General features: G+C 35.8%; 1 protein-coding gene across 2 annotated transcripts in view; it reads left to right on the top strand.

Annotated features, from left to right (window-relative positions):
* The first annotated feature begins 607 nt into the window (after positions 1–607).
* Positions 608–13,639, top strand: part of septin4a (septin 4a) — a 67,052-nt gene continuing 54,020 nt past the window's right edge. The window contains exons 1-7 of one of the 2 annotated variants that reach the window (XM_048167166.1): positions 608–915; positions 2,836–2,886; positions 3,354–3,358; positions 3,470–3,697; positions 3,832–3,916; positions 12,815–12,901; positions 13,025–13,148. In XM_048167166.1, coding sequence (XP_048023123.1) covers position 915; positions 2,836–2,886; positions 3,354–3,358; positions 3,470–3,697; positions 3,832–3,916; positions 12,815–12,901; positions 13,025–13,148 — 581 coding nt within the window. In that variant the 5' untranslated portion in view covers positions 608–914. Of the gene's footprint in view, positions 916–2,835; positions 2,887–3,350; positions 3,359–3,469; positions 3,698–3,831; positions 3,917–12,814; positions 12,902–13,024; positions 13,149–13,639 lie in introns of both variants that reach the window. The other variant, XM_048167165.1, reaches the window with a different exon arrangement.

The following is a 13,639-nucleotide window of genomic DNA, read 5'->3' as shown; positions in this document are numbered from 1 at the left end:
ATGATATGAAGGATTCTAAAGTGATCGTTCTACACCGGATAATTTTACAAACTTTCATCAGACAGCTGGGATTCACAGATAATCCGCTGTTTTTGGTGAATGTGACTGAACAGACCTCGGCCCCCCTCCCGCCTCGGCCTTCCTACCGTCCCACCGATAACCGATGATATATGGGGCCGGACAGAGTCTCTCCCGCCCCGGCCTTCAGCCTCCCGTCTCGCGGCGCCGTCATTTGTCGACTCGACAACAGTCGGCAGTTCGTGCCCACCAATGAGTGTAAGTTGCTGAGTTTGCTTATGTTATAATTAGTAGGTAGTCCACAGTAACTCTACTAAAATGTGCAACCCTCTAAAAATGATTCTTTTTATTTGCATCAGTATGTTTGACTCATTAGACAAGTAAGTTGAGACGGCAGCTCTCGCGAGTGGGTGTGGTTTCAGCGCCGACAGCGGACACGCCCCCAGCGTTTGAGAGCAGAGAGCGCTGCCTATTTTTTCGAGATTTTGATAACTTATTTCATTTACTTGCAGATTTTTTTAATCATTTAAATTTGGCTGGGTGGTTAATAACACATTTTTCTGCGGTGTGACAAACTCAGAACACATACTTAAAAATGACTTTACAGGGACTTTAAAGACCCACAATATCATAAGTAATCTGCTTTGTCTTGTCTGTCGACGTGTTGTCGGTGTCCTCTTTGCTCCGCGATGTATTTTTTACTGCGTGTGGCATGGTAGCGCCACGGCTTGTCGGACAAAGCAACAGTAACTAAGGGGGGCGGGTCTTTGCGAAGGGTCAGTTGTGTTACACGTGTCAGAAAATGAAACTCCATCTGAATGAAGGAATGTCATGTTTTTATTTGATTTAATTTGAGCCGGCGGTTTAACGGTCACTGAAACAGATCCTCCTTTACAAGTAGGAAATCATTCAATTATTTCATAAATTTAATATTATTTTACACATTTACCACTGTCTGTTGGACGTTTTACAGCCGATAAACTAATTATGTTCTTTTGAACTGTAATTTGTAACGTTTTGAATGAGTTGGTTGACGGAATCCTTACGAAAATTAAACAGTGTTTTGCAATCTGCCAAAAACAAACAAAAAAACATGGTTACTACACTTTTACTATTATAAAACCATGGTTAATTTTTGTAAGGGGAGTTTATCGCGAGTTCATTCATTGTTTAGGCGAAAACTAGCATTTCTCAATAGTTGAAGAATGGGTACAACGGGGCTAAAGGCGCCTTTGCTTTTATTTTCCTCTAAACCACTAACGTTAGATGGCACAAAAACATGCCGCAGTACTACTTTCCTAGACATCCATTTTTCAAAATGTATGCAGATTTGTCTGATCCTTGACGCGATCTCGGGCAGCAACGCAAAGTTGATTCTGAGGTAGTTTGATCCAATATTTGATGTTTTAAAAATGTTGTTGATTTAAGTAGAAAATAAGAATCCATTAAATACAAACAAATAATGTTTGTATTTTCAGACAAAGGTCTTCTTAATGATTTTCAGTTTTGTCCAAGGTAATTCAAGCAACAGTTTTTCAATAACGGAAGAATATGTAAAAGTATGGTATTTGGGGTAAAAAGCGCCCCTGCTGTTGGGGCAAAAGGCACAATAATTAACATGATAATGAATAGCTGGCTGACTTTTCCATTTCTTGACATGACATGGTTAGATTCCTATAGCAAATATCAAATTGGGTATCCATCTTTGAGATAATACCATATTTATAATGAAACAATCATATTTTAAATATATTAGGCTAATCATATCATAATAAAATATCATTTATTGTTACTACTGTAAATCTATATTAAATAGGCTATTATGGGATCTCCTTCAATGCTTTCAGAATCTTTACTAAATAAAATAATTTTGTTTCTGTATTTTTAAAATGTATTTTTATATTTTATATATACAAATATATATATATATATATATATATATATATATATATATATATATATATATATATATATAACATAGGCCTATTTAATGACAGTATATTTACTGAACAAAAATGAATCATTTTATTTATCAAAATAAACAGAAAATAGTACAAACTTTGCTAAAGTTATTCTTTTGAACAAGTATTAACCTAGTCATTATTAAAAACATTATTTTAGCTAAAGTATTTGTATCAATACTGTGATACCCCATGCTGGGGGGCCTTTTACCCCATGTGTACCCCATCATACATGTATAAGATCTTTAAACAAAATTAACCACTTTATGATTTTTTTTTTTCACACAAAATATGTTGCTCCATCAATGTCCTATACAAACATACATATTTTTCCTGCAATCATATAATCTGAGAGTAGTGAAAAGCACAATTTTTCTTAAGGTGTGCCTTTAGCCCTGTTGTACCCTATATCTAAGCACAGTAAGTAGCCTGCTTATTAGCTAATACCCATTATTATGCTTAATTCATTATTATGTTCCTCCCGCTTTTTTAAGTGAATAAACTTTCCTTATGTAATAACAGTTATGTTGATTTAGCCGGTGAGACTATGGATATCTAAACAAACAAATATCTGGATGTCAGGTTGATGAATTCATGACCTTAACTTAAGGAATTACTATATTTAAAAAACAATTTATGGGTCTCAGAGAGCCAAGATATACGGTACAGTAAAACATGAAGTTTCTTTGACTGATGCATATACACTGTATCTACTGTGTTTTGATTAAGTCAGAAGATTATTAATGAACTTGAAGGGAAAATAAGAGGTTAATTGCAATCACGGCATAATTTAAAACATATCACCACAAACATAAAAAAACAGTAAAGTGTAACAGCGTCTATTAAAAATCCACAGTGTCTATTAAACATCCAGATGGTTTACAGATTGAGGACATCGACCTTCAAGGTAACAATAAATCTGTCAATTTGTTTGTTATGTTTGTGATTAAAATAAATTTTCTTTAATCTTAGGAGCAAATTGCTGTTGTTCTAAGGCCAATTCACACCAAACAGACAAACGCCAACAAAAACCAACAAACAAGTTGGCAGTTGGATTTAGAATTTTATGAAAAATAACTGCCATGTTCACACTGCCCCAACAGACGCCAACACTGATTGACTATGGTCAGTCAGGTGAAAACAAACTCCAACCAACACCAACAGGGGACACACACCGATCAGACATAACCCAACAAACGTGTATGTTGGTGTTTGTCTGTGCGGTGTGAATTGGCCTCTAGAGAATAAATACTGTATGCTATACAGTTCGTGTTGTCAAGGAAATTACTATTATTATTGTTTGATATTAATTATTATTATTATTTGTCTATTTCCCATGCCACATCATCATATCATGAATATCTGCCTTAGTAGAGGAGGTAGGTCCTATATTGCAATGCAAATAGCTTTGAAAAGATTTAGGAACAAGTACAAATTCAGTTCACACAAGCTGTCAATCATCACATTCAATCGATCTGCCTTTCTGATAGTTTTCCTTAGTGCTGGATGACTCTGGAATGGAGAGTCTCCCCAGGGATCCTGACACTTCTCTTCTTGACTCCACTCAAGCAGAGGACAAAGATAAATGTATCCTTTCATCTGACACATTCTGCTTATCCCCATCTCTGCATGAACGAAAGACTCTTCCCATTGATGAAAAATCACCTAAGAGTCCCAAGAATCCGCGGGGCCGCTTTGACCCATATGACTCCTCAGAGGTATTGTAACACACAAAGTGTGATGAAGTCTCTCATTTTATAAAAAATACAGTAAAACACAGTAATATTGTGAAATATTATTACACTTTAAAAAGATGGATTATGTGACATACATTTTTCGTTGTCCCTCCCAGGAATATGTTGGCGTTGTGACACTGCCAATCCAAGTCCGGCAGAAAGCAGTGAAAAAAGGATTTGTGTTCAATCTCATGGTTATTGGTAAGAAACACACACAATACTGTTTTTGAAAGAAGTCTTTGTGTTTGTTCACCAAGGCTGCATTTATTTGATCAAAAATACAGTAAAAACAGTAATATTGTGAGGTATTATTACAATTAAAAAAAAAACTCTTTTCTACTTTAATATATATTTATTTTTGTGATCAAAGCTGAATTTTCAGCATCATTACTCCAAGTCTTCAGTGTCACATGATCCTTCAGAAATCATTCTAATATGATGATTTGCTGTTCAAGAAACATTTCTTATTATTACCAATGTTTAAACAGTTGTGATACATTTTCAGGTTTATTTAGAAAGTTCAAAAGTGCATTTAATGCATTCTTGCTTAAAGGGTTAGTTCACCCAAAAATGAAAATTATCCCATGATTTACTCACCCTCAAGCCATCCTAGCTGTATATGACGATCTTCTTTCAGGCAAATACAATCAGAGATATATTTAAAAATATCCTTGCTCCTCCAAGCTTTATAATGGTTATGAATGGGGGGCCACATTTTGTCAAAAAAATTGCATCCATTCATAATCAAAGTAATCCATACAGCTCCAGGGGGTTAATAAAGGCCTTTTGAAGCGAAGTGATGCATTTTTGTAAGAAAAATATCCATATTTAAAACTTTATAAATTTAAATAGCTAGCTTCCGGTGGACAACCGTACGCTTACTGCGCAAGTCGACTTGCACCAAATGAGTAACCCCCTGACGCGATGTATGATGTAGCAAATTAGCTCAAAATAAATATGAATAATTAATCATAACTAGTTATAATTAATTATAAATATTTGGATCAGTTAATAAAATTAACTTAATGTAATAAAATTAATATTACAATCAATTAACCCGTTGTCCAATGAACACACAGGGTAATTGTTTATTAATTCTAAGAAATGTTCATTTCCAGGATATGGGAAATAACAATCTTATTGTACAGTACTACTAAAAGCCTGTATTCAGGATCTGCATGAATAGGAACTCCAGCATATGAGCGCAAAACACAGACAACTTTACGTGTGACATGAACAAGACTTTATTAACTAGACTAAACACTTAACTACTCTAACATTCACACACATACATGCATACAGTTTACCGAGAGAGAGAGAGAGAGAGAGAGAGAGAGAGCTAAAGCAGAGTACAGGAAAGCAAGAAGTTACAGCATTGTTGGACATTCAGCAGATCAACAGCCTTGACCAAACCATCAGTTTAGTTTTAATAGGCCCTTCTTTAAAAGGGGTACTCAATGTATCAGATAATGAGACTAAGTTTGATACTTGCATGTCTCTCCAAGTTGAATTAAAACTGTCCTGATGCACCTTGTGGAGGCTCCCATTGAATCTTTGCTATTGAATATTGTCTTGATGAAAGAGAACCAGTTGGATTCAGAGGATCTTTGGTAAATGGAAGTTTCTAGGCCGAAGCCTGGCACAAGCTTGGGGTTCCGTAGAAGCTTCTAGCTTCTACAGCATCATCTTAACATCAGCATTTGTCAGTAAAAGAGAAGAGAGAGATTTGATCTTGTGATCAGTGAATTTAAGGGGTGAAGATGTCACACCCCCTTAAGGTGTCTGAGCCAATAAGGAGTTTCCCTTTCAGAGGGAAGTTTTACGAGTCTTTGTTCTGTAGCAAGATATTAGCATAAGACACTGGATTGGATGAATGAGACAAGAACTTTCTAGATATAATACTATAATCTTAATACTATAATCTGTATCTTATAATACTAATGTGTCACAGAGTTAGTAACATGTAACATAAATTACCAAATAGGGAACAAAAGTTGGAGTCCGTAGATACCAAACATGCTACCAATGTGATTTCAGTTAACTATACATTTGCAACTATGGAACATTAATACCAAAATAGTTCAAAAGAGAGAATTAATACATAGAATAAAGTATATAAAAGGAAAGTCATGAGATGGGAAAATTGGATACATGTTTATACATTTCTCAAGTGGTTATATAGAGAATACCTAGGATTAAGAGAGTTTATTTGTCCTTCTCAGAAAGAATGAAGCCAGAGTCACTAGTCTCTGCAAAATTCTTCCTGATGGTAAAAGGTCCAAGTATCTGTAACAGGACACCTAGTTCTGCCTGTGAATTAGCTACGTTTGGGATGCAAGTTGCAGTTTTAGGGGGATGGGTTCACAGAACTTTGATAGTGAGAGTGAGTTTATGGGTAATTCATTAAATACAATGAATAATTGTGTGGCTGATTGATCCAGACGCTACAGTGACGCAAGATGTAGGAGTAGCGTAAGCTTGGATGCCTCTCACCCTTCAAACAAATAGGGCTGGCAACAATCTTAAGCTCCTCTTCTCTTAGTCAAGTCAAGTCATCTTTATTTATATAGCACTTTTTAAAATGCAGATTGTGTCAAAGCAGCTTTACAGTGATAACTGGCAAATAATTTTGGCTGCACAGCAGCTCTTAAAGAAAATGGTATCATTGTCCAGCTTAAATAAATTCAGCATTGATTCATTCCATTGTAAAAATCAATAGTTATTCATTTAGGTAATTTATCTATATATCAGCACTGGAGAAAACAGTGATGTCATCGTCCAGCTCAGTTCTGTTCTTTTCACATACAGTAGTGTCAATGAAGGCAGATCAAAAACATCAAGTGTCCCCAACTAAGCAAGCCAAAGGTGACAGCGGCAAGGAACCCAAACTCCAACAGGTGACACATCAAGTGACCAACAGGCAACAAAAATGGAGAAAAAAATCTTGGGAGAAACCAGGCTCAGTCGGGGGGGACAGTTCTCCTCTGGCCAACAGTGAACAGTGCATGATAATGATTCAGGCAGCATTACAGGTCATAAGTCTGATTGGGTTCGCAAAATATTTAATCCAGTTCCATCTAGTTGAAGATCGTATTCATCATGCCGTTATGGGATGGTTTGTTGGGAATCTGTGCCACTGGCTGTCGTGTCGGTGAGGCCTTCACAGAGGATGATCTAGTTGATGCAATCTCTGCTGACACTTCAGGGCTGATGAATGACATGTCATTCAGACAAATGAATGACATGAATGACAGTTTCAGTTTCTTTGGTACTGATGAAGGGACAGAGTTGGGCAATGTGACGTAGATGAAAGAATGCAGATTTGGTAATAGAGGTAATATGAGACTGAAAGAAAAGTTGAAGATTACACCTAAATTTGTAACAGTATAAGATAATTTGATGTGAGAACCAGCAATCTCACAGGTGAAACTGGAAGAAATACTGCTGATAAGTGAGGGAGTTCCAATGAAAATAATCTCAGTTTTTTCTATGTTAAGTTTCAGAAAACTTGAATTAAGTCAATCTTTTATGTCTTTCATACAAGCAGAGATTTTATCTGTTTGGGCAGGTAGATCAGATGTGCAGATAGAGTATAATTGAATGTCATCAGCGTAAAAGTGATAGTTAAGATCATGATGTTGTAAAATCTGACCAAGTGGTATTATGTAATTTATGAATAATAAAGGCCCAAAAACGGATCCCTGGGGAACACCTCACTTCAGGGGGACAGTAGGTGATCGAAAATACTTAACTGAGATGTAGAATTGTCTGTCAGAGAGATAGGAAGAAAACCAAGAAAGAGCAGTACCAAATCAGAGAGACGAGAAACAAGTAATTCATGGGAGACGGTATCGAAGGCAGAGCTGAGGTCAAGTAGCAGAAGTATAGACAGAGAACCAGAGTCACCAGAAAGTAGTAGATCATTCACTACCTTTACAAGTGGAGTTTCAGTACTATTGAGGGGGCGAAAACCAGATTGAAAGGGATCAAAGAGATTATTTTCAACTCTGTTCAAAAGTTTAGGTGCTAAAATGGAAAATGATCTACTGCCTGCGGTTGATTTTTGATATTCTAGGTATTATCGACTGGCCAGAATTCTGAGATCGCAATAGACGTGAAGGACTATAATGTGTTAAGAGCTAATTCAGGTAGACTACTGGGTAGGGTTGCACCAGCCGTTCATAAGTTCTTTCTTAAATTGGAACTTAAAGTCCACACCAGAGGCTTAGTAACTAGTTTGTAACTAACTCTGTACTTTATTCGGTTTGCATTTGTTCTTAAGGCAGAATGTAGCTAGTAGCTCGTAAGGTCTCCGTAAAGTAATGCGTAGTCGCATAATATGACGTTTACCCTCAATATGACGTTTACCCTCAGTGATCCTTCAAATACATGAGCAGAAGTTGTTGAAATTCTGTGAATTTCAGTTTATCCTTCATTCTGACTTATTTTGCCTCATGTAGCTAACAGTAAAAATAAGTTTTCATTAAATATAATAGCCTACTACTTAATTATGAATGTTTTTATATGTAAATAACATTCAGAAACTGTATTTGAAACGAAATTAATAAGGATCAATAAATAAATGCTGATACAAAAAAAAACAAACATAAGAAATGACATTTATTGATTATGACTGATTTTGTTTGACATGCACAACACGGAGTGATGGGACCGATGCACACAGCGGCGTGCTGTTTAGGACAGGTTCGTGTTGAAGAGTGGCTAACAAAGTAATCTTTTCACATAATGTTCTCTTTCTTAAAATGTAAGAGGGTGTAAATGTCAGCAGCATCATATATGTGTACAGAATGAAATCTCTCAGGTAAAACAAGAGCTTATTGATGTAGTTCAGTCAGTCTGCTATTTTATTCCAACCATTACTCCTGATAGGAGGCTTCCGTAAATATTTAGTGTATACATAGAGTTACGCTTCAACTAAATTTAATGGTGCAACACAAAAATATTTAGTGGTGCGTAAGTTGTAATTTTATGCCCATTTATACGTCAAAACTAGGATACGTTGTAACTTAAGCAAAGCTGGTGCAACCGGCCCCTGGGGAGCTAAACCATTTATTGCTTTGTAAGTAATTAGCAAGATTTTACAATCTATACAATGTTTAATAGGGAGCCTGTGTTCTGTGTTGACAGAACCGGGCTAATGGTCATACTTCCTGGTTCTAGTAAGAACTCTAGCTGGGTAACACTTTAGAATACTGATCCTTCATTAATGAATAACTACACAGGAACAAATGAATAATGCATTATTAACACTCTAGTAACTACTGTTAACTAACAATAAACTCAGATTAATGAATTAGTAAGTAATAGTGCTCAGCTGTAGGTGGTAGTTCACTATTAACTAGATCAGTAACTACTGTTTTTTCATTCCTCCCAGAGAACTACTAAGAACTACTATATACAGGTTCATAATTAACATGAATGATACATAATGTATAATTAATTTTAAAGTAAAGGCATTGGTAACCCACTAGTAATGACTGAAGTATTACTAAATACTTAAGAAGGAATTACTAATTATTTGGATCAGTATTCTAAAGTGAAAAACATGATAACTCTCTAGTAACTACTGAAGTCTTTGTAAACTTTTGATGTTTTTGTACAGTAATTCCTTATGTTATATTTGGTAACACTTAAGTAATTACTAGTGGTTTACCATGATCTTCACTTTAGAATACTGATCCAAATAAGAAGTAGTTACTTTAGAGTTATATAGTAACTCTTGACTTATTACTATCCAATACTTTACAAAAACCTCAAAAGTTTACAATGGCTACAGTAGTTACTATAGAGTTATCATGCTTTTCACTTTAGAATACTGATCCAAATAATTAGTAATTCCTTCTTAAGTATTTGGTAATACTTCAGTCATTACTAGTGGGTTACCAAGGCCTTTACTCTAGAATTAATTATACATTATTGATTATTCACATTAATTACGAACATGTATATTGTAGTTCTTAGTAGTTCTCTGGGAGGTATGAAAAAAACAGTAGTTACTGATTAGCTAATAGTGAACAACCACCTTTAACTGAGCACTATTACTTACTAATTCATTCATCAGTTACTTGTTAGTTAATGGTAGTTACTAGAGTGTTAATAATGCATTACTCATTTGTTCCTGTGTAGTTATACATTAATGAAGGATCAGTATTCTAAAGTGTTACCCTCTAGCTGCTGCATTTTGGACCAGCTGTAGTTTATTTATCAAATGAGCAGGGCAACCACTCTGTAGAGTGTTACAGTAATCCAGCCTTGAGGTCATGAACGCATGAACTAACTGTTCCGCATTTGTCATTGAGAGCATATGTCGTAGTTTAGATATATTTTTAAGATGGAAGAATGTGGTTTTACAAATGCTAGAAATGTGGCTTTCAAATGAGAGATTGGCATCAAAGAGCACACCCAGGTTCCTAACTGATGACGAAGACTTAACAGAGCAGCCATCAACTGTTAACAGTATTCTAGGTTATTATGTGCTGAAGTTTTTGGTCCAATAAATAGAATCTCTTTTTCTGAACTTAGTCATAGGAAATTACTGGTCATCCAATTTTTTTTTATCAGCTGTGCATTCCGTTAATTTTGTGAATTGGTAAGTTTCATCAGGGCGCAAAGAAATATAGAGCTGACTATCATCAGCGTAACAGTGAAAACTAAAGCCATGCTTCCTAATGATATCTCCCAAGGGTAGCATGTACAGAGTGAAAAGCAACGGTCCTAGTACTGATCCCAGATCCTAGATCCTAGTACTGATCCCAGTACTGAACATTTTGAACTTGTGATCAGTATGACATCTCTTTGTTTGCTACTACAAACTGATAACGGTCAGATAAGTATGATTTGAACCATGCCAATGCAATTCCAATACATGGAATTATTCCATACAACCAAGATCTGATGATAAGAGCAAATAATTTGTAACTCTAATGAGAGCAGTCTCAGTACTATGGTACAGTCTAAAGCCTGAATGGAAATCCTCACAGATACCATTTCTTTCTAAAAAGGAACATAGTTGTGATGATACTGCCTTTTTTATTATTTTTGATAGAAGAGGTAGATTCGAGATCGGCCTGTAATTGACTAATTCTCTAGGACCAAGTTGTGTTTTTTTAATAAGAGGTTTAATAATAGCCAGCTTAAAGGGTTAGTTCACCCAAAAATGAAAATTCTGTCATTTTTGGGCGAACGACCCCTTTAAAAGTTTTCGGTACGTATACTAGTGATAAAGATTTATTAACGATAGAAGAGGATGACCTCTGTCAATAGCTTAGTTGGTATAGGGTCTAACATACATGTTGTTGATTTTGATGATTTAACAAGTTTAGACAATTCTTCCTCTCCTAAAGCAGCTAATGAATGGAATTTTTCCTCAGGGACAATACAATGTACTGTCTGATACGATACTGTAATAGACGGTTGCATGGTTATAATTTTCTCTCTAATATTATCAATCTTGCAAGTAAAGAAGTTCATAAAGTCACTACTGCTGTGACAATATAAGATCTAAAGTATGATAATGACAATAAGTGGGTCCTGACACGTGTTGTCTAACTCCAATAGAGTTTAGATTGTCTGTAAATACCAATCCCAATGCGTCTTTTTCATTATCTACATGGATATTAAAATCACCAACAATAAGGACTTAATCTGCAGCCAGTACTAACTCCTATAGAAAATCAGCAAATTCTTTGATAAAGTCTGCATGATGCCCTGGTGGCCTGTATACAGTAGCCAACACAAATGTCAAATGGGATTTGTCACTTTACATTACATAACGTTACAAAAAGCACCATCACTTTGAAGGAATTATATTTGAAAGACTAAGTAATACTGAGTAATACTGCAGATATTACTATAAATTACAGCAACACTTCTCCCTTTGCCTTTCCGATGTGGCTCGTGTCGATAATACCCATGTAAAGTAATGTAATCATCTGGTTTTAGCCAGAATTCTGTCAAACACAGCACATCTAGATTATTGTCTGTGATAATATCATTTACAATAAGTGCTTTTGAAGAAAGGGGTCTAATATTAAGCAAACCGAGCTTTATCATTTGTTCATCAGAATGATATCTGTTTTTTATTTGTTGAACATCAATTAAATTTTTACTCTCATATGGGTTTGGGATTTTTTTGTATTTATTCATTCAGGGTACAGACACAGTCTCTATGTCAGGGGTCTCCAGTCCTGCTCCTGGAGGGCCACTGTCCTGCAGAGTTTAGCTCCAACCCTAATTAAACACACCTGAACCAGCTAATCAAGTTCTTACTATAGGCAAGAAAATTCCAAGCAGATGTGTTGAGGCAAGTTGGAGCTAAACTCTGCAGGACAGTGGCCCTCCAGGAGAAGGATTGGAGACCCCTGCTCTATGTGATGATATCTAGGTGAAAGAGTCTATGTGTTGGTATTTATCTGACTTTTGTGATGTGAGACAGCTAGCATACGGTCGGTTTAGCCAGTCTGTCTGCTTCCTGACCTGGGCCCCGGTTTGTCATGCTTCAGCTCTAAGACTATGTGCCATATTACTAGAGAGAAGAGTGGCACCATCCCAGGAGGGATGGATACCATCTCTTTTTAACAGGTCAGGTCTCCCCCAAAAACTTTTCCAATTGTCTATGAACCCTATATTATTCTGCGGACACCGCTTTGACAGGGTTCTGCGTTCGTCATTGCATCATTCGTCGGGTCAGAGGTTGCTCTTCCGGCGCAAATCTATGCGTACGGCCGTTATTATAGTTATTATAGTTAATAAAGTTTTAAATATGGATTGCTTCACTTCAGAAGGTCTTTATTAACCCACTGGAGCTGTATGAATTACTTTTATTATGGATGGATCCATTTTTTTTTTTTTTGGCTTCAAAATGTGACCCCCCTTCACAACCATTATAAAGCTTGGAGGAGCAAGGATATTTTTAAATTCATCTCCTATTGTGTTCGTCTGAAAGAAGACAGTAATATATATACCTAGGATGGCGTAAGGGTGAGTAAATCATGGGATAATTTTCATTTTTGGGTGAACTAACCCTTTAAAAACGTTTCATATTTAACAAAATTTTAATCTTAAAATTTGTATGTTTAGGTGAGTCTGGCTTAGGCAAATCCACTCTTGTCAACAGCCTTTTCCTCACAAACCTCTATATGGACAGATGCATTCCTGATGTTTCAGGTACACTTAACATTACTCAACAACAATTGTATTCATACTTCTTATAAAAGCAATTAAGGACAAAGCATCCAAAAATAATGCAGAAAAGATCTGTTGTGAAATTTATCCATTTCTTTCTCACAGAGAAGATAGCTCAGACAGTGTCAATAACAAAAAGTACCATTGACATTGTTGAAGAGGGAGTAAATCTAAGGCTCACTGTTATCGACACCCCTGGTTTTGGAGATGCCATTAATAATAATGAAAGGTACTTAAGTGTTAAAGGTGCACTCAGTCATTTTTTGTTTATGCTGCAGTTGTTGATATTCAGCTTATACTGAGGGGTGTAGAAGCATCATGCAACAGCAACGTATTTAATGATTAATTTATTCCCCAAGTGAAACTGTCCAATAAAATGGTGTTTCTGGTAGTGTTAGGGAAAGTTACTTAAAAATAATGCATAACAATATTGCGTTACTGCCTTAAAAAAGTAACTAATTGTGTTCATTTTAATGTAATGTAATGAGTTATGTCTTTTTCTCATCTGGGCTGGGCATGCTTGTTTTTTATATATATATATATAAAAAAGTTCTATTTTTGACAAATGTAAAGGCCCTTTCTTTCGCACAAAATGTGAAATGAACAAGCCTCAGGCTGAAGGAAATGCAAATTCACACCTGTACGGTAGAGGGCGCAGCTCAAACAAACCTTTCAGCTTGGCTCCCATTCTGGATTGCAGAAGAATATGATAAAGGAGAA

Source organism: Megalobrama amblycephala, linkage group LG18 (genome assembly GCF_018812025.1).
Source record: "Megalobrama amblycephala isolate DHTTF-2021 linkage group LG18, ASM1881202v1, whole genome shotgun sequence".
NCBI lineage: Eukaryota > Metazoa > Chordata > Actinopteri > Cypriniformes > Xenocyprididae > Megalobrama > Megalobrama amblycephala.
Note: the sequence above shows the minus strand (reverse complement) of the source record. Positions and strands in the feature narration are given on the sequence as shown.